Source organism: Ursus maritimus, unplaced genomic scaffold (assembly GCF_017311325.1).
Source record: "Ursus maritimus isolate PB19 unplaced genomic scaffold, ASM1731132v1 scaffold_18, whole genome shotgun sequence".
NCBI lineage: Eukaryota > Metazoa > Chordata > Mammalia > Carnivora > Ursidae > Ursus > Ursus maritimus.
The window spans coordinates 26272775-26297843 of NW_024424230.1; the positions used below are offsets into that span (position 1 = coordinate 26272775).

The window sequence follows — 25069 nt, forward strand, 5'->3', positions numbered from 1 at the left end:
TTATGATACAGCTGTACATCCAGATTACTTTGATATATTTAAATTTGTTCGCTTTTTAGAAAACTAGCAAGTATTATTCCTGACTACTATTTAAAAGCCAATTAGAGTTTAAACCATTGCTTCTGGGCTATCAATGAGACTGAAAAGTGCAGAACAGAGGATTTCTGTGAATCAGTGCCAGCTGTAGGTGTTGCCCCTGCAGACCTACCTGGTTGGGAAGGAATCCCAGGTAGCTCTGGGGTGTGTAGCACTGAAGACGAGCGGTGGGCAAAGCTTCCTTAGGGTCAGTTCCAGGTCTTATTCTTCTTTCTGACTAGATGCAGTACAAGTAAATCTGACTCGTGTGATTTAACCTCCCAAGTTCTGAAAATCACCAAGTAGGTGGACTTAAGAGGCAGCAAGTAGTTAAAAGTATTTGCTAGATTTTGTTGAATAAATAGATGGTGAAATGTGAAGCAAGAACTGCATATACCTTGTCAAGAATAAGTCAGTAAGGTGGCACGGAAAGAATCTTGCCCTTTAAGATTTACAACCAATCCTTTTCTTGCTCTTCAAAGGGCATTTTCTCATCAGCTGGGGATTTCACTTGTTTTAGAAGTATGCTAAATAAGATGTATGTAGCTTTTAGCTTTACTATTTAAAAATAACTTACTTTCTTATGTTGTCTGTTCCTTAATAATTTGAGTTGGGGTGAAAACTTCATTGGGTTTTTGGATCACTATTTTGTCTTGATTTTGTAGATTTACTGTTTAGCATTGGAAGTTATGCATATAATTTTGCAAAAATCTAATTTTTTGTTTGGTTAATTTATGACGGTACTGTAACAAACATTACATTGTGTGTTGATGGGGCTTAATTTTGAAAAGGAAATTTTCATTGGTTGTAAATTTCATAGTCCTAAAGCAAATACGGTTTATACTTGAGCATCAGCAGATAAATGATAGACCGTAGAGTATCAAAATTAAGAATACAGCAAACTGTAATTAATACCATAACTTGACTGTAACTTGGGCGGGCAGTGGCTCTATAAACAGGATCAATTCTAAGTGGTATGTGAAAGTGCTGGGTACTAGCGTATATCAGGTGATAAAATGCTGGTGAAATCGGATTTTACAGTATATTTTAGATGGGGTTTTTATATGCTGGGTGACTCTTGGCTTATGTGCCTTTTTTTTTTTTTTCCTTTCCTTTTAGAATATGGTTTCTAGCTTTAGGGTTTCTGAACTACAAGTGTTACTAGGCTTTGCTGGACGGAATAAAAGTGGACGCAAGCATGACCTCCTGATGAGGGCGTTGCATTTATTGAAGAGCGGCTGCAGCCCTGCGGTTCAGATTAAAATCCGAGAATTGTACAGACGTCGATACCCACGGACTCTTGAAGGACTTTCTGATTTATCCACAATCAAATCTTCAGTTTTCAATTTGGATGGTAGCTCATCACCTGTAGAGCCTGACTTGGCCGTGGCTGGAATCCACGCGCTGCCTTCCACCTCAGTTACACCACACTCACCGTCCTCTCCTGTTGGTTCTGTGCTGCTTCAGGATACTAAGCCCACGTTTGAGATGCAGCAGCCATCTCCCCCAATTCCTCCTGTCCATCCTGATGTGCAGTTAAAAAACTTGCCGTTTTATGATGTCCTTGATGTTCTCATCAAGCCCACGAGTTTAGGTAAGTGTTAGAGAAGTTAGTTCCTTCCAGATGAGAGAATAACTAAAGCAAGAGGCCTTCAACTAGTGATTAATGCTTTGCTGTTAATACTATAAAATTGAGACATTAATGCCAAATAAATGCCAGATAAAAAATATTGGCACCCATGACTGAAATCTAGTACAGAACTGCTGATTCATCATACCAGCATTTTTGTGGCTTAGAACTCAAATTCTGTGTGTGTAGGAACAGGTACAAATACTGCTTGCTGTCTGATTTCTGTTTTGGTATTTTTACAGAGATTTAGTTTCTGTTTAACATAGTGTTAAAACTGCTCTCCTAAGAAATAAACCTTTTATACTTAATTTGGCACACGGAGTTTGACACGTGTGTTTAGCTTTTTTAATATCCATCAACTCCCCAGAAAGTTTAATACATTTTATCGTTACTAAAAGTTGATACATGGGACTTTAACAAATTCTTACTACTTGATGGCTTCTTTGCTATAATGGTATGATTTCTTATTGCCTAATGAAATTATTTACAGAGGTATTTGGATTTTTTGATGAAATAAATTGTTTAGGAAATGGCATTTCATAGTTAATTTGGGAGATTTTTTTTTCCTCATCCTGGGAAAACTGTTTGTATTTCAAGTCATTTGAGAACTCTCTTAAATAGATCAATGTGTCTTTTTCCTTTTGTAGAGGATTATGCTGCCGCATATCTTGGTTGAGGCAGAAGGAAATTTTGAGGGGTAGGACTGGTTAATGGTGTCAGTATGGCCTGATTGATGGCAGGCCATGGTGGTGGTCCTGCTTTTCCCAGCCCCTTTCTCCTCGCTTTAAATGTTTTTATTTAGCAGTACTTAGCCAGGCAGGTAGAGTAATGCATTTTATCCCTTCATTACATTCATTATGAAGTAAGGATTGTGTTCACGTTTTATTATTTGTACAAAGTTCTGTGAGTAGAATTATTACATCAAAGAGTAAGAATATTTTAATTTTAGACTCTTGATAACATTACTAAATTAGTTTCCAGAAGAGCTGTACCACTTTACATTACACAAACAAAGTGAGAGAATGTCTTTCATTGCCTTTCTTCCTGCCTTTATTAGGTGTTATTAAAAACAAATCCTGGTGATTTTGACAGGTGAAAACTTGTATCTTGTTTAGATTTTTTTATTTTTAAAATTAATAACTGGAGCAAACATTTTTAAATGTTTTTTACCCAGTTGCCTTTCTTTTACGCTTTTACTTTCATCTTCTTTTTTTTTTTTTTTTTAAAGATTTTATTTATTTATTTGACAGAGAGAGACAGCCAGCGAGAGAGGGAACACAAGCAGGGGGAGTGGGAGAGGAAGAAGCAGGCTCCCAGCAGAGGAGCCTGATGTGGGGCTCGATCCCAAACGCCAGGATCATGCCCTGAGCCGAAGGCAGACACTTAACGACTGCGCCACCCAGGCGCCCCATCTTTTTTTTTTTTTTTTTTTTTAAACAAGTTCATTTATCTGGTTAAAATGGTTCCATAATTTTTTTTATTTTTCCCTTTGTGATGGTTTTTGGTTTACACCAGCGGACCATATCATGGCTCATTCCCATGTTTCTTTCGCAGCAGTTATTGCAAATTTGTTTTTTTTGTATGTATTTTGAGAAAGATTCAGACTGGTAATATGCTTAGGTGCCCCTGCCTCATGGGACTTGTCAGGAGTATGGCTAAGGTGAGGCTGGAGAAGGTGGGTGTAAGAGGGCCTATGGGGTTGTAGGTACAGTGGAAGGGACTGAAAGAGACCTGGTTGCGTGCCTGGAAAGGAGATGCAGCCATGTGTCTTCTTTACGCATTAGCATCAGTGGTGCACCAAGGGCTGAACTCTGGAGAGGCTTTCTGATTTTCTTTCCTGATTTCCCTGCTTAGTTCAAAAATAGAACTGGAGTTTTCTGCTTTTCTGTATTTCATAGTTTCTCTTTCATTGCCTCCATAAGGTTAAAGGAGAGTAGTAGGCTTTTTATAAGTTTACTAAAATAAAGCTTTCCTATCTCATTTCACTTAGATAAAATAATGCCAGAAGTGTTTTGTGTTGAAGAGTGGCTAAGAAAAACCTGCCTTTTGCTCATAGTTTAAATTAGAATCTAAGAGATAACCTATAACGTTAGGGCTTATGAAATAACTTTTTTTACCCCTGAGCTAAAAACTATCCATACATATGCTTTTCAAGAGTCCTGCCTATCATTGTTTTTATGAATTTATAAACAGATTCTTGTTTTAAAACAATAAACATTTCTGTATCTTGCCTTCCCTAAGGAGAAAAAGAAAAGAATTTTCTTAATGTATGTAATCTTGTTATGTCAGATTGATAAAACAGTGATCTAAGAAATGCTCTTTTAGACTTGGAGGTAGAAAGTTAGAAAATCTGCATCAGCATGTAGTCATCCAAATGAAAGTGAAAAAAGTTTAATCATTTCCAGTAATGCCCTTTAATTGAAAACTTTCAGTGTCACAGTATCTAAGGCAATGTATTGACATCCAGAAGTTTCCTTAATTTTTATTAATTTGGTTTTATAATATTGAAAATATACATAAAAATAGATATTCTGGGGAAGTCCATTCATTTGGAATCCTGCTATGGAGAAATCTGTTCACATTTGGGGAATGAGAATTAAAAATCCTCAGGAGTCAGAAGAGGTATCAAATCCATATTTCACAACGCAGAGTAGTAACCACTATATGATCACAGCCCAGATCTGTATTTCAAAGCACGTATTCTTGACATCTGCAAGCCGGTCTGTGTATTCTTGATTTTAATATACAATTGATCAGATGATTTCTAAGCCATCAACATATTGTTAAGTAGGAATTAATTGACAACAGGAGAGAGACTAGAAGAGCCATGGTAGAAAAAAAGAGGCACAAGAGGTCAAAAAATGTAATTCCCAAACCTCTTGGTATATTGAAACGAATAACCCCTTAGTAGTGAGGGAGTCGCTGTTACAGCATGGCACATGTACTGGTGCTAAAAAAAGAACCCAACAAATAATGTATATATTCTATATATGGAGATACATTGTAATACAGTTTTGTAGTTTGGAATTATTTCTATTCAAAATGGTTAAAATAAAAATAATGTAGTATTTAAATGGCAGACTGTGGCATCTGGAAAACAAGAGTGTATATAATACTAAATGAGGTTCTCTATGGCTAAGGTCTTAGTATAACAAATGGGTAACCCCATAATTCAAAAACAAACTAACAGAAATCTCTGTTCTTCCCCCTTAAGTAGCTATTCTGATTTGCCTTCACAGGCTGTCTTTTTCCTTCTTTTTTAAGACAACTTTTGAAGGTGAAACCCTTTGGGAATTTTCTGTTTAAGAAATTGGTCTATATTTAGTCTGTACAAAAGAATATATATAAAACATTAAGGTATAAAAAACAGCAGTGAAATGAGCACTTGTGAAACCACTACCTAGTTTTGTTTTTTGTGTTTGTGTTGTTGTGTTTTTGTTTTTTTTTAAGTTGGCTGTAGCATGGAGCTAGTGCAGGGCTTGAACTCAGGACCGTGAGATCGTTACCTGAGGTGAGATCAATTCAGATGCTTAACCGACCGAGCCACCCGGGTGTTCCCCCGCTGCCTAGTTTTTCAAAAAGGAACATTGCCAGTATCTTCAAGCCATCTCCTTGCCTTTTCTGAGTTAAATCACTATTCTGAATTTATGTTCCTCTCCTTTGCTTGTTTTACCATATATGTATTTTTAAAAAAGTAATGTTTAATTGATTTGTTTTTAAAATTTATTTGACGGTATATTCTCTATATTCTTTTGTGACTAGCTCTTGTTGTTCACTCTGTTTTATAAGCATTGTATGTTGATACATCTAGCTGTTTGGTATTTTGTGAAATACCTTCAGTGTATTTTGAGCCTTTAATTCCTTAAAACTTCTTCATTGTGCTTTTCCGATTAGAAAAGTAATTTATGCTAGTAATTGAAAATCAAACATCATAGAAATAGAACAGAAAGGGAAGGTCCCTCATAATGTCATATATTGCCCAGATAGAGTTGTATCAATAGCAAACTGTTTTGCTGCATGTGTCATGTCACCTTCTTTCTCTTCCTGTTCATTAAAAAAGCTGTTTCCAACTGCAGAGCCACTCTGCCACATTTCTAGTGAGAGAGGACACTGTTCTACTTTTATCTTCTGCCAGTAGCACCTCCCAGAGTTCTGCATCACGATAATCTTTCTTAACAGTGTTTCCTGGAAATATATTATAGATTTATGGGCTAAATAGATCTGTTATCTTGTATATGTAACATCACTTAACTAGTATTGATGGGCATTTTCAGTGATTTTCAGTTTTTTATTAATTTGAAAGTATTTTAGTATCCAGCATTGTAGCCACTATTCTTGCAGTTTTTTAGACATTGCTGCCATTAGCATTTTTGCATATGTGCTTCTGAATACTTGGGTGAGTGTTTATGAAGTATAATGCTTCTGTGAAGTTTAGGTCAAAGAGTATGAGTACTTAATATTTTGATATTCAGCTTTTGTTTCAGCAGTTGCTTCAGAAGCCTTGTGCCCATTTATAATCCAGCAGTGTATGAGTGTATTATTTTTTCTATACCCTCATCAGCATTGGTCTTTTAATTTATTATTGGTCTTTTAATTTTTAATCTAAAAGATGAGAAATTAATGAGGATCAACATCTTTTCATATTCTTAAATCCCTGAATATTAGGAAATACTCATTAAGCTTTTGGGTACAGTTAAACAGGTTTAAAGTGATGTGCATATTAATAGAAAGCCATTAAAATAGAACCTTACTCCTAAGGAGTTTGGATAAATTCAGACACTATACACATCATTTTTATTAACCCAGTTAACTAGTATATAGTGAGGATTTGATTTGGATATGGTCGTGTGGTCTAATTGTGAAGAAGCCAGAAGTATGAGATGGCCATTAGGAAATTTGTTATCTAGTTGGGGAAGTAGTGTTAACATGAGAGCCAAGTAGCAATGAGGTATGTACCTGTATGATGAAGAACTATAAATTGTGTATCTGAAACTCAAATGTTGTATTGGCCTAAAGAATGGGGAAGTCAGTCAAGACTTCTTGGAGTAGGAGTGAGAGAGACATGAAGGAGCTTTGAAGTATGAATTTGTCTACTTTGAATTGATGGCATTTATAGGAGAGGAAATACCAAGAAAGGGGAGAACTGTGAGTAGTCACAGGAGTAGAAATGAAAGTGACATAGTTGTGAGACCTGATTGAGGAAACTGTTTTGAATAGAGTGTAAGACTTGGGGAGATACTGGAAGTGTAGGTTTGCTAGGGAAGAGGCATGGCCGTTGTTATGGAGACGTTTATAGGTAAGGGAGGTTAGACTGGGTTCATTCTGAAATAGGACGCTACTGAGCATTTTTGAGCAGAGGAAGGGTGATGATAGTGATGCTAAGGGTGACCAGCTCCGCACTTGTATTCTGATGGGAGACGCAGAGAGGCACTGTTGCTGTTTTATTTGTACCAACCATAATAGTTCTGAGTAGGATGGTGGTAGTGAAAAGGGAGAAGAAGCAGTTGATAAGAAAATTTTAGAAAGCAGGACTTAATGACTAAGAGGATATGGAGGATGAAGAAGAGGACTGGGGTAAAGGAAATGAATGATTTCTAGTGATTAGAAAATTGGTAACTATTCTGTTTCAAAGTTCTGAATTAAAGTCACTGTTTTTATAAGCAGCATGAATCCTTAGTACTCTGCTCTTCCCACATGATCTTTGCAGCTGTTGTATAGGGAAAAAAGTCTTTTCATATTAAACATCACTGAGGATTATTAATATAGTGATGGTTTCGGTCTAGGTAAAATTCTTCCAAATGACTCCGGTTTCTGAGTGAATTTCATTAAATTAGAAAAATTTGGGTGTATATATAGGATTATCATTTAAAAAGTGTTCATGTAAAGCAATGTTCAGTGATAACTATTTGTAAACTCTTTGGAATATAGAATCACTTAAGTGTTTATTGAAAGCATTCTGTATGCCTGTTCCAGTGTGTTAAGAAACGAGTTACCAAAAATGGGCTAATTGGCGAATATAGAACAGAACTTTTTATATTTATTTCTTCTATTATAACTGTATGAGAATATTATTTTTGTGTGTAATTTTATTTATACATGTTTGAGGGTTGTTTCCCTACTTTCGGTGCGGAGATGTGCTGGGAAGAGGAATAAAGTAAGAATACTCTGACTGGCGGCACTGGTGTGGTTAACCGACGGGTGACAGGGCAGCAGACAGCTCGGGGTAGAGATCTCAGACGATGCGGTCTAACAAACTGATTCGTTGTCATGTTATGAGTCGTTTTATGGATAGACTAGCCAGACTGAGCCGTGACATCCACAAAACTGCCTATAAAACTTCTTGCTTTATCTCTTCCCTGAGTGACCTGTTTTATAAGCTCCTGTTAACCTAGGCACTCATTGCTAGGAAGCATTCTTGACCAAATAGGAACCAGTTTATCAAAAGGTGTCCTTATAACTTTCTGTGGTGGGGGAGCTTGGGAAGTTTCCTATTTTACTAACAATAGTTAAAAGCGGTAGTTAACATTTTTAGGTTATGTTAAGATATTTTCTACCTGAATATCTTACCAAGAAAAAGTCATTATTATCAAATAGTTGGCAGAATGCATCTGTTGGACTGTAGTTCTTTTTTTTTCCTTGAAATTTTAGTATCTTTAAAAGCAGACATTTTTGATTAGGGCTTCTGGAACTGAAAACACATCACATATGTATAGTGCCATATTGTTTTCAGAATGCTTTCACGTATGTTATTGCATTCGATCCACAAAACAGTCTTTATTTTTAAATTAAAAAAATTTTTTTTGTGAGCTGTGGGGAGAGGGAGGGAGAGTTTTTTTTTTTTTTTTTAAGGATTTGATTTATTAGAGAGCACACGTGTGCCAGCACTAGCGGGGGGGGGGGCAGAGGAAGAAGCAGACTCCCTACTGAGCAGGGAGCCCCATGCAGGGCTCAATCCCAGGACCTCGGGATCATGACCTGAGCTCAAGGCAGATACTTAACCAACTGAGCCACGCAGGCACCCTGAGAGAGAATCTTAAGCAGACTCCGCTCTGAGTGCAGAGCCTGGTGAAGGACCTGATCTCATGATCCTGAGGTCATGACACCCACAAAACAGCCTTTAAAAGACGGATGAAGGGTGTCTGGGTGGCTCAGTCGGTTAAGCATCTGACTGTTGATTTAGGCTCAGGTCATGATTTCAGGGTCCTGAGATTGAGCCTTGCATCAGGCTCCATGCTTAGTGCAGAGTCTCCATGTCCCACCCTCCCACCCCCCGCTGCTCTTGAGTGCATGCACGCTCTCTTTCTCTCTCAAATAAATAAAATCTTAAAAACAAGCAGATGAGCAAAATGTTATTCCCATTTTAATTGAGGAGTAAAGAAGGACTTGAAGATCTTATGTGAATTTCCTATCACTTGGGTAATAACCAGTAGGGCTAAGATGAGGATACAGGAATATTCGGGTCCAATTACGCTTAAAAAGGTAAAAAGAACCAATATCCACAAACCTAGAATAGTCATAAGTATTATGTCATATCAGCAGGCCTCATCAGTTAGTAATTATAAATGAAGCCAGACATAATGATAGAACTTGGAATTTCTAAGATTAATGCTAAAATTACTTCATGAAATTGTGGCATAGTTTTACTTATTGCTGTATAATATACCATCCCAGAGTACAGTGGTGTAAAACAACCATCTTACTATGTTTGTGGATTTCTCCTGTTAGGAACTGAAATTCCAACAGTGTGTGGATAGCTTGTCTCCACCCCAAGATGTCTGGGGTGTTAGCTGAGAAGATTTAGGGGCTGGGGGTGACTTGATGGCTACCCCAGATCATCTGAAGGCATCTTCAGTTGTGTGTGGTGTCTGTGCTACCTGTTGGCTTGGACTCAGCTTGGCTATTGGTTAGAGTACCTGTGTAAGGCTTTTTCCTGTGGTCTAATTTGGGCTTCTTTAGAGCATGAGAGCTGGGTCTCAAGAGAGTGACTCAGAGAGCAAGGGAAAAGTGCATGGTGCTTTTATTATCTAGCCTTGCAAGTTATATAGCATCGCTTATGCCATCAATTAAAGCAGTCACAAAGAACCATTCAAGTTCAAAGGGAGGGTGATAGAGACCCCACTGCTTCACTGAAACAATGCCAAGGTTATAAGAAGGGCATGATGGGAGATACTGTTGTAGCTGTCTTTGAAAAATAGAATCTACCTTATGGAGGATTGTTAAAAAAGGAAAGGGTTTGAATCAAGTCATGTCTGATTCATGTCCCTGAGTCATGGTCTTTTTCCTTTGTCATTTGCTGCTGTTAAGGTAAAAGTGTTCATGGGGTCTGTGTAGAACTGGTTTTCTGATCCCAAGTTGGAGACACTAATGGGAAGAAAATACAGTGCAAAACCTGCATCTTTCTGCTTTATATCCTGCCATTCCTTCTCCTGATCTGTATTAAAACGACAGTCTAGCTAATAGGTTTACCTCATGGCACATTTAGTGTGATTTTGTCTGCTGTTCTGTCATAAAATTGTCTTGTATAAAATTTATCAGTGTTAATACAAATTGGGTTTTATTAGCATATGCACTGTTTTTTTGTTGCTGTAAGTTCCTGGTACACAGTGATGAAACATCCATTTTTTTTCATAGAAACAGGGTAGTTATGTGGTATTTAATATTTTGGACAGAAAATTTAGCATCAAATAATAAGTTCAAAACTGTGTCAGAAAAATAAAAGCCTCTGCAAAAATGTATTGAGATATAAACTGCTAACGTTAAGCTGCAAGTTCTGTAAATCGTACATAAATGTTGGCATATGCTGACTATGGAAGTCTTCCAGGTTCAATGCAAGTTTCATGGTATATAGATACTGTTCTGGGTGGGTTGACTCCAGTCACCCAGGCAAGGCCTCAGATACGCGTATTTACGCTGGGTGAATTGACCGAAGGTCCTGCGCCCAGCTTTGCAGTAGTAGATACCTGACATTTTTGGTGCACAAGGAATGAATCTGTCTCTGGGGAGATCTGTGTTAATGAACCTTATCAGAATGAAGCAAGAATCACAGCTCTTGGGCAGATAATTTCATTTATCTATCCTTTTTGCTATTGTCATATCTTTTCCTTCTTCCTGTCTTAAAAATCCTTCCTTTCAATGCCATTACTTTTGCTTTATTTTTATTTATTTTTAAAGATTTTATTTATTTACCTGAGAAAGAGAGTGAGAGAGAGCACAAGAGGGAGAGGGAGAAGCAGGATCCCTGCTGAACAGAGAGCCGAGCATGGGGATTGATCCCAGAACCCTGACACCATGACCTGAGCCGAAGGCAGACGCTTAACTGACTGAGCCACCCAGTTGCCCCACTTTTGCTTTAAATAGTTATCTTTTTAAAGAAATCATAAGAAAAAACAACATATCCTTTTACCTTTACCACTTATTTACTGTTCAGAGTGGTTTTCATTCCTGAAAATTGGTTTAGAATTTGGTATCATTTCTTTTTATCCTGACAATTTCCTTGTATGTTACTTGTATTACTTATTTGCTTTCAAAAATTCTCTTGGTCTTTGTTTATCTAAAAGTCTTTATTTAACCCTGTTTTTGAAGGGTATTGAATTTTCCAGTGACAGTTTTTTCCTTTCACCACTTTGAAGATGACTTTTGGCTTACATTGCCTTTATTCATATTGTTTTTCCCTTGTATGTAATGTTTCTTTTTCCCTGACTGCTCTTAAGATTTTATAGTCATCATTGGTTTGCAGTAGTTTGATTTTGATGTGACTAGTATCTTTCTTTGTATTTACTTTGCTTGAGCTTTGATCTGTAAGGGCTTCCCCCCGCCAATGAGTTAATCAGTGTTCTTTCACTATTTCTGAAACTTTTTTTTAAAAAATACCCTGTTTTCTGTTCTCCTTCTGGGACTCCATTTGTACCTATATTAGACAATTGGGGTTTCTGACTGGGTAGACTGAGTGCTTATACCATTAACTCTGATTGAAAATGCAGTGTGTTCACCTCTAATCTCAGAGGTTATTTAGTTTGACAGTTAAGAGGTCATTGGTGACCTTAACTGTGGATAGAGAGTAGAAAGTGAAATCTGTACAAGAAAGAGTCGAGGAGTGAACAGGATTGAAGAAATGGAGGGACTTACTGCTGTGGCTGTGTGTTTGTGTTTTTCGCCCCATACTTCACATTTGTGACCTAGCATTTTGTTCCATTTTTAGGCCTTCATCATAAACTGCATTCCTCTTTCTCCCCCGCTTTTTTTTTTTTAAATGTTCTGGGAAAATATGTGCCACTTTAGGACATGATTTCTAGGCGCATAATTGCTATAATAAACTGTGCTTAAAGAAAAGTGTTTTACTCAAGGGGTTAATATTTTTCTTGATTTGGTGTCACTTGTGGATGGAAGGCCTCTGACATTGGATATTTAACTGGCATCTTGTTTATTTATTTTCATGTATCAGGAAAACTGTGGCCAGTAACACACACAAGAGCCATTTTTGCCTTGTCAGTTGTTGCGGTACTTGTTAGGAAGCAAAAGTTCTCTATATTAGCTTTTGCTTTATTTTGTTTTAATGAGCACTAGAACATCATTGAATAATACATCAAGATAAATGTGTTATAAAGTTCTTTGTGAAGTAAATAGATTTCAATTTTTAATAACATAATTAAGGGTGACTTCATTAGGTAATTTTTTTAATTAGATTATATACAAATAATTATGTATCTTCATTTGATCAACTTAGAAGTTTTAAGTTTAAAATTTTATCTTATATGAATGTTCTGTGTAGCTGAATATAAAGGGTTGAAAACAGAACACAACAAAGAAATAAACGAAAGATCACCTAAATCTAGTATAGAGTTCTGGGGGGTAGTTTTTGACTTCCTCAAACTTTCATTTGATAATGCTATAGTCAAGATGAAATGTAATTTTGAACAGTTTTGTTATATTTTGACTATGTTATAATCGGCGTTTTAGAATAAAGACTAAATGCTTAAAATTGAGCCTATTTTACAGTGACTTTGCTTTCATGATTCCAAGATGACTGCAGTTTATTACTTCTTTATATTGGAGTATTTTAACCGTAAATATTTCAGAATTTGGCAGACTCTTGATCAGAAATGCATTGTTATTGCACATGGTTATATCCTTGGATCTGTTATCTTTTGGATATTGGATATTGGAATGTTATCTTTTTTTTCCCTCCCCAGTTCAAAGCAGTATTCAACGATTTCAAGAGAAGTTTTTTATTTTTGCTCTGACACCTCAGCAAGTTAGAGAGATATGCATATCCAGGTAAGAGGAATGTTTGGAATATGTTTCTTCGTGAATATTGGTGTATTTGTTTGCTCGGGCAGCCGTTAAAAAGCACAGCAGACTGGCTGGCTTAAACAACAGAATTTATTTTCTCAAAATTCAGGAGGCTTGAAGTCCAAGATTAAGGTGTCAACAGATTTGGTTTCTCCTGAGGCCTCTCCCCTTTGCTTGTAGAGGCTGCCTTCTCGCGTCACTTGTCCTTTCTTCTGTGTGCCTGTGCATCCCTGGTGTTTTTCTCTTCGAGGACACCATTTGTACTGGGTGAGGGACCGACCCTTATGGCCTTATTGAACTGTAATTACCTCTTTAAAGTTCCCATCTTCACATATGTCAGATTGAGGGGTTAGGTCTTCAACCTGAATTTTGGGGAGACACAGTCCGTAACATTTGGACTGTTCCTTAAGCAAGCATTGACTAAAGTTAGCCAATTATTTACTAAATACTCTGTATTAGAAAACAGTTTTAACCTTTGACTAAAACCCCAGCTTATTTTTTTGAATTACATTTTGGCAGTAACTTTTTTAAATGAAAATTTTATTCCAAATACAGCAACATAAAAAAGAATTTGTGACAACAGCACAAAGATAGGATGTCCATAAACTTTATCATTCCCACTGAGGCATTTCAAGAGTTAAAGTAGACATCATGTTCTTATCCCAGAAAAATTATTAATAAACTGGCACTGTTCTGAGCTATGTGGTCACCTAGACCATAAAATTAGTAGAAATCTGAAAACGATTATGAAAAGTACTCTTAGCTTTGCCATTTAGAAAAATTGGAGAAACTTAAAATAGACACATTTATAAAGAGTAAATGAACTAAGATGTAAGAGGAAAGAAAAGGAAATATGTAGTATATACTTTTCCAATTAAAAAATAGTCATCTTTGGTGTTAATAATACGTATGTGACTTTTAAAAATTGCATTCTTAAAGATTTAGTATAAGAAAATGGAGGCTCTGGGAGGTTAAATGATTTTTCTGGGATTGTAGAGTTAAAAGTAGAAGAGTTGAGCAAATTAGAGGTCTTTTGCCTCCTTTCAGCTATTCATTTGAATGCTCATCTTCTCTGAGATGTTAATAATTTACAAAAATAAGGATTCTGCAGTTAAGTTTTGGAAATTCTGTGCTCAGCACAATTACATAAATTCTTTAAGATTGGACTTTTTAGTGTTTAATATCTTCATGTGCCTGGTCAATCTCTTAAGATGGTGAATTCAAACTTACGGGTCTCACATCTCTTCAAAGCACAGTAACATCTTGAGGACGCTCTCTTTAGTGGAAGAGTCTGGGACAAAGTTTTAGATTCTTTCACATATCACCTTTACGGATATATAGAGGGTGAGAGTGCTGTTGTCAAAATCTCAAATAATTGTTATGTTCTGACCCTGTAAAGTTTGATCTCTCACAGAGTATTGCATAGATAGACTGCCTCTTCCACAGGCAGGGGAAAAGTGTTGAAAACTAGGATTAAAAAAAAAAAAAAGACAGTACAAGGATTAGTGTAAAAGATCCAATATCCAAAATAATAGGAGTTTCAGAAAACAGAAAATTCAGAGGAGAAAATTATCGAAGAAGTAAAATGAATGTAGCTTGATGTGGTTCATTTTCACCAGGGGCAAGACATTGCAGTGGGTTTTTGTAAATTTGGAAGTACTTGCAATCTTGGGGATAGTAATAAACCAATTAACAAATAAATAGAATAAATTGAAAATTTTTAAATTGTATTTATATTATTAAAATTATATTTTATATCCAAAACCTTATCATCAATATTTTTTTTTGTTACTTAGTGATGATCCCTTGCTTGAGATCGTTTACTGTGTATTAGATACAATTATATAATATTAGGTACATTATATAACATGGCCATTCTTGTTAGTGAACCAGCTCATATACATAAACTGATCTTGGCATTGCAAGGTGTCAGATGAAGAGATCCAATTTTAGTAACTACAAATAACTGATTTATAGGAGGATGAGATTACTATTAATGTTGGTGGTCTGGGAAAGCTTCAAGAGTGTTGCGTTGGTCTTTGAAGGAAGGGTCTTTGAGGGAAGGAGATTATTTAGAGTATGTTAGATTTAAAGATACAGATTTCAAGATACATTTTTAAGTGCCAAAAACAAGGCTTCAAATTGTGAATAGTATACTACCAGTTGCCCTAAAAAGGTATGTGTGTGTGTAATTTGCTTAAGTGTCTAAAATATGTGTGGACAAATATCAGCTGCCTCTGTACAGGGGTATTGGATAGCCAGGGCCAGAGTTGGGATAGTCTTTTCACTTTATGTCCTTTTTTGTATGTTTTTGAAGTTTGAACTATGTGAATTTATTAAGTAGTCCAAAAATGAGTGACTAAAATTTAAATCTCAACTAAACATTTTGATCATGTCTGGAGCTGGATGTTGGTGGTGGTGGTACAACAGTGTGAGTATACTTGATGCCACAGAACTATACACTTAAAAATGGTTAACGTGATAAATTTTACGTATCTTATGTATAAAAATTAAAAACAAATAAAAAGCTATTTGTAATCCTCCTTCCAAAGAAAACAAGATAAATCACATACACATATAGACAAAGCCTAACCTTTTCAGAATCATGTAATTAAATAATACAAAATCAACTTCTTCCTGATAAGTGGAAGTGAAAGTTTGGTACCTGTTACCTAACTTCAATAATTATCAACATTTTGGCAGTCTGTATGTAACCCCCGCTTTTTCCCGACATATTTTTTAAAGATTTTACTTATTTATGAGAGAGAGAGAGCAGGCACGCATAAGCAGGGGGGAAGAGCAGAGGAAGAAGCAGACTCCCCTCTGAGCAGGGAGCCAAGGACATGGGGCTGGATCCCAGGACCCCAGGATCATGACCTGAGCTAAAGGCAGACAGACCCTTAACTGAGCCACCCAGGCACCCCTTTCCTGAAATATTTTAAAGCAAATCACAAGCATCATATAATTTCAGCTAGAAATACCTCAAGATAGATCTCTAATTCTTAATATAATCATAGTAAAATTAGAATTCCTTAATATAAAACAATGACTAGGCTATATTCAGATTTTCTTAGTTGTTTCAGTGTTTATACATGGCCCGTGTAATTACTTTTGACTTCTTTATCTCCCAAGATTTTTAAAAACTTTACTTTGAAGTAATTATAGATTGATAGAAAAGTTATGAAAATAGATATACTCTTTACCCAGCTTCTCTTAATATTAACATCTTGCATAACCATAGTGCAATTACCAAAATGAAGAAATTAACCTTGGTATAATACTGTTAACCATGCTATAGGGTTTTAGTCAGATGTCACCAGTTTTTTTTTTTTTTAATGCTAATGAACCTCTATTCCTAGATGCAATTCAAGATCCCAAATTACCTTTAATTGTTAGTGCCATGTTAGTCTTTTTCAGTCTGTGACAGTTTCATAACTTTTGATACTTCTGAAGAGTCCTGGCCAGGTATTTTATAAAATATTTTTCAATTTGGTTTTTCTGATATTTTGTCATGAAATTATGCATTTTTGGCAAAAATACCTCAAGTTACATGCTCTTCCTTAGTGTATCATGTTGGGCCACATAATAATGATACATTTAATTTTTGGCAGTTTTAACCTTGATCACTTGGGTAAGGTACTCTCTACTAGATTTTGGCATTTAAGTTGCTGTTTTTTCCTTTGTTAGTAATAAGTATCTTGGGGGAGATACTTTGAGACAAGGCACATATTCTGTTTCTCTTCAAATTTTTGCCCACTGATTTAGCATTCACTGATGGATCTTTCCTTCAGCAGTTACTTTGTCGTAAACACTCTTCTGTTCCAACGGTGTGATTTTCTGTTGTCCTTACTCTTTTTCACATTAGTTATTCTTTCACAAGGAAGAGCTGTCCCTTCTCCCCCGTTTACTTATTCAGCCGTTTACTTGTATCTGTGTAGGCTCTTGAGTGCTCTGCATTTATAATGCAGTACTATGATAATTTATGTTGTTCAAACTGGTCTACCTTTGGCCATTGGCTGATCTTTCAGGTTGGCTTCGGTGCCCTTTGGTACGTCTCCACCTGTTTCTGAGTACTGCTTTACTTTGTGGCACCACAGGGTGCTCTAGGTTCATTTCGTAATTTCTCTGCCCCAGTTCTGGAATTGATCACTTCTCTAAAGAGCTCTGTTTCTGCTCTTAGAATATTTCTTACCACTCTCTTTGACAAAAGCGGTTCATTGACTTTGTAGCATATTACACATGGCTGGATTTGGATCCAGAGGTACTTCTTGTCGGTGTCGTTTAACTTCTATGCGTGGTTTTCACACTTTGCTGCATATTAGAATCACCTGAGGAGCTTTTAGGAATCTAAATACGCGTGTTTCGTTCATACCAATTCAGTTAGACTCTCTTAGGCTGGACCACAGTTTTTAAAGCTCCCCAGGTGTTTCTGGTGTTTAACAAACTTGAGAAGCACTGCGGGGCATCCAGCTTCTCCCCTGGCCTGTCGTGGTAGTAAGGTCTGAATGAGGCTCGAATACATTCAGGTTCGGGTTGTTTTGTTCTTTTTATATTACATCTTGTGAAGATTGATCAGTGAGTTCAGCTCTCTTCTTGGTTTTAGCACTCCCCTTCCATTTGCAACTACTGTTCCCCTAATCATGCTGTCTCAGCTTCTCACACTGACTTCTCTTACACGTTCCCAGGAATCAGTCTGTGATTCTCTTCTCACTACTGTGATGGTATTCATGAATGTGCTTTGTTATTTTTATATTGGTGGCTGCAAAATCTCCACTTTGCTCCAGAGTCCATATTCACTGTTCCTACTTCGATGACCCACAGGTACATCAAACACAGCACATTCAGAATTGAACTTGTGTTCCTCCCAAACTTGCTTGTTTATCTTTTATTCTTTCATTGATTCATTTAGTCTCACAGCATAGATTTATTGACTACCTATGATGATCCAGGCAGTGTTCCCGGCACCAGGGGTGCAAAGTTGAAAAAACAGACTGGCTTCAAGGAGATTTGTGCTTGGTATATTTCCTCCCACTACCCATTTCATTAATGGCATGGGGTCTGCCCAGACAGAGCCCTCTTTGTGTTATCCCACACTTCATCCTCCACGTCCTGTCAGTTTGCTGTACTCCACTGATCCTTCTTTTATGTCTCTTTCACGATTTAAAACTTGAATGCAACTCTGCACTTGAGGAAGCTAGCATGGTCTTTGGAGTGTGAATTGCACACCAGTTGCAGTGTGAATTCTGGCTCAACCACTTAGGCCTGTCTGTAAGCCCCTGGGTAAGTTACTAAAGCCTGTTGAATCTTACTTACCCAGCGTAACATAGGAAAAATAATCACCACCTCACTCAGTGGCTGGGGGCATTGAACGTCATCACTTGCTTTACCTCTTACCCTGGTGAGTAGCAGTTCCCCTGTTCCAAAACCTGGGCCCCACCCCAGGGGCTCCCCTTCCGTATCCTGCCTTCTGTATCTAGTCAGTCATTAATTCCGTCCATTTTTATGCCTAAATACCACTCAGTGATGTTTACATTTAAGTAGCCTTCGAGCCCTCATCTTTTGCAGATACAATTGCTTGGCAAACCTGAGGTATATTTTAGGGCCAGTTCTAGTCTTAGCTTTTCTGTGATGCCTTTCCGGATCTCCCCAAACACACACTTTGTCTCACTGTACTACTTACTTATTTTCTATTAAACTTTCAATGCATTTTTTTGACTCCTTGAATTTACGAACTTGATGACAACATCTTACTCTTTTTATGTTCTCAAAGCCTGTCGCAGTGCCTGACATATAGTAAATGCCTGCTTTATATCTGATGAATGAGATGAACATGTGAAAGTTCCCAGAACAGTGACTGGCAGAAACTGAATGTTAGAAGATCCTTACTCATTACTCCTCATGTTTGTGAAGATATATAACACATTGCATTTCCCAGTTTATGTTAATTTCCCTTACTGGCATAAAGTATCAATCCTTAGGCAAGCTATTTAAAACCCTTTATATTATTTTCCCATCTCTCTTTCTAGTTATGTCTTTTGCTGTTGCTCTTTTTTCATATTATGTTTTCTAACCCAACAAGATTTTGTTAGGTATCTCTGATTGATCTTCACCCTTTCCTTTTGCTGAGAATCTGCGCTGGTGAATCCACTGTTAATGATGGAAGTGTGTCTAAGTAGAAATAGGCAGACCTGCTGCTGTGCAAACCTTACTTTCTAGTTTGGTTGGACTGTGATAATTGGGTTGAACTTTTAAGACAAAGTTAAACTTGTATCTCTTCTGTAGCACCTATTTTTCCTAATGTACTCTCACATTTGCCACATTTTAATTGTATATATATGTTATCTACTAGCATGAGACCTTTTGAAAGCAAATGTTGTGTCTTTATTTGTTGCTGAGCCAGCACACAGACTATGAAATAAATGGTTCTTGATTTACTTGAGGGGGATGATACGGGTTACTCACACAAGAGGTCAGTGTTGTCTAGGGTATGGGGATGTTTTGAATAGACATTTGAGAAGAGTGGAGGCTACTGTCGAGGGAAAGTAAAAGCAGAGTTAATAATAGCCGGCTGCTCATACTTGTTGGGCACATTATACATCCAGGCACTGTACATGTATTATTAACACATTTAGTCATCACAGCAGCTCCATAATTTTCCATCTTTAATAGATGTAGAAACAGAGGCACAGACAGGTTAAGTCCATATGTCCAAGTTTGGGACTGTAGAACTCAAGCTGGTCACTGCGGTAACTGCCTTCCAGTGAACATAGTGAAACAGGAGAGTGGCCCAGTTAGAGCAAGGGGAGGGCAAATGTACTCTTAAAAAAGGACTGATTTCTCAGTACTCTTCTCTTTGACAGAGTCCAAGATTGATGATAATGGCTAAGGACAATATTTCTACACTGTAACGTACATTCCTGTCACCTGGGGGTCTCGTTAAAGTGCAGGTTCTAATTTCGTAGGTCTGCAGTAGGGCCTGAGATTCTGCATTTCTGACAAGCTCCCAAACAGTCTCTATGCTGCTTCACTGTGGGCCCCATTTGGAGTGGCAAGGCTTTGGAAGGTTCAGTGCCATAAGTATTTTATATGGGACTCTATTAGGTTCTCGTGTAGAAATTCTGAAAGGTTCTGTGTCCTTAATTGGATACTTATTATAAAGTTGCCATGGTACAGAAATGCTGAGGCCGGACAACATGGTCTAGGATTCTGGGCTCTACCAGAGCCAAATGATTGTCATTGAGCTTGTCATTTTGGTTCTATATTAGAACCACCTGCTGTACAAACCAATGCTCAGTATGTATTCCAGATGAATAGTCTAGTGAATGGATCTTTATATTTTTAAACACATGATTAAAATGCTCAGCCAAGGTTAAGAACCATTATGAGCAAACAAATTAATTTAGTAAACTCTTTTAGAATCGAGGGTGCTTTTCATGTTAACCATATCTGTTGCCTATTGGAATAAATACTGCATCACGAAAAGTTTCTGTGAATTGAAAATACCTTAACATTGCTGTGGAGACATGACTAAATGTTAAGTAAATGAGCGTTAGCATCACTGTAGCATTTTGATGAAGGTTTGTGCTCTTGGTAGGGTAGTATTCATCTTTAGGAATAAGAATAAAAATATTAATAATGCTTTTTTTCTGGTGAGAATGTTGCTGTGAATTCTCGTCATGCCTTCTCAACCCAGTTTCTTTCTCTTTCCAACAGGGATTTTTTGCCAGGTGGTAGGAGAGATTATACAGTCCAGGTTCAGCTGAGGTGAGTTTGAAATTTTCTGTTAATTTTGTACTTGCTAACTATGTGCATATAGTCCTGAACTTGAAATATGTAAACATGTTTGGGTACGCTCTTTAAGAATAATTTGGTTTCTTTTCTTTAATGCAGACTTTGCCTGGCAGAGACAAGTTGCCCTCAAGAAGACAACTATCCCAATAGTCTATGTATAAAAGTAAATGGGAAGCTGTTTCCTTTGCCTGTAAGTTGGTTTTTATTTACCAGACTTGCATGTAAGTTTAGTCTAAATACTCACAAGGGGAGGAAACAGTGACAACTCCGTACCAATGAGCAGTCTTACTATCCAGGTTAAATACTGTTTTCCACTAGAGGGATTCATGACTTCTTGGAGAAATGGCTGATTCCTGGTCTGGGGGAGATGGAAAAGGTGAGCCTGGAACATCTTGTGCCAGGAAGCAGAGGGGCTGTGAAAGACTCTTAGGATCATATCAAATGGCATAATAACAGGGCAGGACTTACATATATAGGGCAGCGTGTTGTGGTAGTTGTCTGAATCAGCTGGGCCTCCTCCATGGATGAGATGGTAAAGGGCAGAGGCTGCTGGGAGCAACTGGACATGGAGATCAAGGATTCCAAGTTTGGGCCTTGATGTGCACACCTGGGGGGTGGATGCATTGGTATTTGATTGACAGCCCATTGTTTAAGCAGTGAAGCAGTGTATGGGCTTCAGCCCTTGGGATACACACACACGTACACACACATACTCGCACACTCATACAATGGATACAGCCTGTTTCCCCTCTGATAGATAACTCTGGACTCTTCAAATCCTGTTAGTCACATCTTAAAATAACAGTTAGTTGTTGAACTGGATTGTATATCTGTCTCCACTGAGTCTTGGAATAAGTCAGTAAATTAGTTCAGCTGTGTAGGAGGCCAGCAAAGCCAGAATCAGAAAAGTAGGAGAGCATGGCCTGTTTGTCAAGCACTACAAAGTGGTGGTGCATTGAACCCAGGACATGCTGCAAGAACAGTGATTTCACGAGGATGCTAAGTTGCCATTTCAACAACAGAGACTACAGAGAAGGAGGTGGGGGAGCTGTTTAGCATCCCTGCTGAGCACAAGGCTTGGCTCTGGAATAAGTATATAAGCAACACTGATGAATAGCTGAGGAGGCCGGACAACATGGTCTAGGATTCTGGGCTCTACCAGAGCCAGATGATTGTCATTGAGCCCCCCAAAGTGAAGATGGGCCATGACCAAAGCCAACCCTTGTAGTTGAAGATCTGACTTGATTGTCAGGAGTCCTGTTTTGTCTCTTCATAGCTTGTGGATTTAGAGACCTGAGAAGAAGTACCTATTTCATGAATTTTAAAGACCTTGAGCAATACTGCACTGTTACTGCCTGACTCTTTTTGAAAGATGTCTGTGGGGCTGAAATATTTGAGATAGTCCTTTGGGGATGAACAGGAAAATTGCAGAGGAAGAGTAGATGTGGTCAGAGGGAATGCTTACATGGCGCCATGCTCGTTCAAGACCCAGGTGGGACATTTTGCTTCTCAGGTTTCTGGCAATGAGCAACAGTAGGTTCTTAGGAGCTATTTTTTTATCTGGGTAGATCATACAAAGATCTGAACCAAGGGAAGAGGCAGTTTTCCTTGGAACTGAAGGATGCCAATGGGTGGCCACATGTGTGACGAAGGAATCCTGGGAAAATCACAGATTGTGGAATGCCTGTCTGCACAATTTCCATGGCTGTTCATACCAGTTTTCTTTATCTGAGACGTGTTAAAATTTCTTTGACCTTGACTTTTGTTGCTGTTTAACTCTTATCACCCTTGAAAGATCTAACCATGAAGATCTTTTTGGTATCTAGACCTGCCTCGAAGACCTGTCCAGTATCACGTGACTGTGCCAATGTTGGGGGCGATCTGAAATGTGTGAGGTTCTACCTAAACTCTGGCATTGCTGCAGAAAATATGGTGGTTACAGTTCCACACAATACTCCAAATGGAGCAGTGTTATGCTTTGGGATGATATCTTCGCCATGAGATCTGTCAGTGGATATTTCTGAATTTATCACTCTTTCGGTCCTTTTGAGAGAGAAGAAATTATGCAGTTGAGTACTTTCTCTGATAGAATGTTACTCAATCACTGCTGGTTTTTTCCCAAAAAAAACACCAACTAACCCTTCAGTACTTACATTAGGCTGTTTGTGAACATATCAGTTACTGTGTAATGAGTCTGGCCTTTTCCTCTGGAGCCAGGGGCCTGCAATGGCTCCAGGGGCTCTGTGAAGGAGGTGAAGAAATGGAGCCTTAGGACAAAGGCAAAGACGGATTTCAAAAACAGAAAGTAGTGGGGGCTTGGGGAGGGGGAGCTATCCTGGCCTGATAGGGCCATCCCAGAGATCAAATGCCAGCCTTTCCCAAAGAGGCTTTTTGGCTCTCTGTGACCTTCTGTGGAACAACTGACATAAATTTACATGTAACTGTGATAGAAAACTCCTTAAACCACATCTCGATCCACAGTTGCTACTGATTGGGATAATGAAATATGGAGTCTTTACTAGCATGAAGCAGGTTTATGAAAATCATGTGAGTATACTGCAGCCTCAGATGAGGAAACTCCAATGACCTTTTGGAAATTAATATATTGAGCTCCTCACCACCATGGAGATCCTCAGGGACTTTGTTCCAGTTGTAAGAAACTTTGACAGGTAACAAAGAAGTTTGACGTGCCATCCTAGCCCATGATCCTAGTTTATTGCACAGCAAATCCTAGAGGAATACTTAGGTGGGCATAAGCTTCCTACACACGCGGACGCAGGTGCACACACAATTTCCTTTTTCCATAGCGTAATGGCCATTGTTGAAGATACGCTCTTTGCCTTCCTTCTTCTCTGCCCAGACTGTTTTTAATGATTTTCAAAGTCTTGATGCAAGTTGTAGATTGCAAGTTAGGTGCCTTTCCACTGAATAATTACTATCCTACCTCCGACGAGGCAGTGAAGGAGGTTCCCTAGTTGTGATAGAATGTGTTCCTTAGCCTGTGGTGTAATGCCACCAATACTGTATTTCATTGTTTCTAACGTGCATATTTTTAACATCACTAGAATCCAGAGGTATCTTACAGTTGCTGATGACCAGGTGGCAGCTGTGATGTATTGTCATTGCCTGTATTTGTACAGCCTTGCTGTTATTCCTGTGGCGTGAGTGGTTAGCTATGCTCCTTTGGTTTTTTAAGCAACAAATGATTTAAGAACATTTTAAGGAAGGTTCCCAAATCCTGGATGTTGTCTGGAAAGCTTTGATCAGTACATTCTGATAAGATCTAGATTGTATTAGGATTAACACATGCAGTTAATTTAAGGATGTCAGTGACCTGCAAGGAAATCTGAGTGACGCTAGTGGAGTAGAATATAGTTTTAAGAAATAATTGTATCTCCAGAGCTCTTAGTGGCATTTGGGGATGTACCATGAAACATATGCATTGATGACTGAATGAAAAGTGATTCAGAAGATTTTTCTGTATATTTAAAAGGAATATGTTAGCCAGTTCATTTTGCTTATATTTCTTTGCTATGCATGCAGAAATAAGTAGTGATATGCTAGGTTGTATCATTAACTGAGTGTTTTTTTTCTTCTCAGTGGTACACAGTTAAATTATATCAGTGGCATTTTAGATTCAGTGAAATATGGTATCTGCTTTTCAATACATAGATGTTTTCACAGTTAAGAGATTTTAATTTTCTAAAAATTATTATTGTAGGGACACCTGGGTGGCTGAGTTGGTTAAGCATCTGCCTTCGGCTCAGGTCATGATCCCAGGGTCCTGGGATCGAGTCCCATTTCATGCTCCTTGCTCAGTGGGGAGCCTGCTTCTCCCTCTGCGTGCTTCTCCCTCTGCCTCCTTCCCCCTCCTGTTTGTGCTGTCTCTCTGACAAATAAATAAATAAAATCTTTAAAAAATGTGTTATTTTATTTTTGAAAATTACAAACTGAGAAGTCTTGTAATTGAGAAATGGATGTAATGTGAATCAACTTGCTGTTTAAAACAAATACTTAATGATTAGAAAAAAATAAAATAAAGTGTAAATACCAGTATTATAGCCATCACGCTAATTTAATGCCAATTGAAATATTGATTATTCTTTGTTAACATGTTCTGGTTTTAAAAATGACAATTTCTTTTCTACTTGGGGAGAAGGCAGTGGAGAGCATTTTTTTTTCATTCACAAGACTTTAATAATTCTTTGAAATTCATTGATTTGTTCTTTTTTCCCCTATAAACTATAATAAAATATTTTTATTATTTTTAAAAAAATTTAGTAA

General features: G+C 37.6%; 1 protein-coding gene across 6 annotated transcripts in view; it reads left to right on the forward strand.

Annotated features, from left to right (window-relative positions):
- The window catches only part of PIAS2 (protein inhibitor of activated STAT 2), an 88707-nt gene that overhangs the window by 25527 nt on the left and 38111 nt on the right, over positions 1–25069 (forward strand). For all 6 annotated transcript variants that reach the window (XM_040632543.1, XM_040632545.1, XM_040632544.1 and 3 more), the window contains exons 2-5: positions 1195–1669; positions 12895–12979; positions 20708–20758; positions 20885–20975. In XM_040632543.1, coding sequence (XP_040488477.1) covers positions 1195–1669; positions 12895–12979; positions 20708–20758; positions 20885–20975 — 702 coding nt within the window. The remainder of the gene's footprint in view (positions 1–1194; positions 1670–12894; positions 12980–20707; positions 20759–20884; positions 20976–25069) is intronic.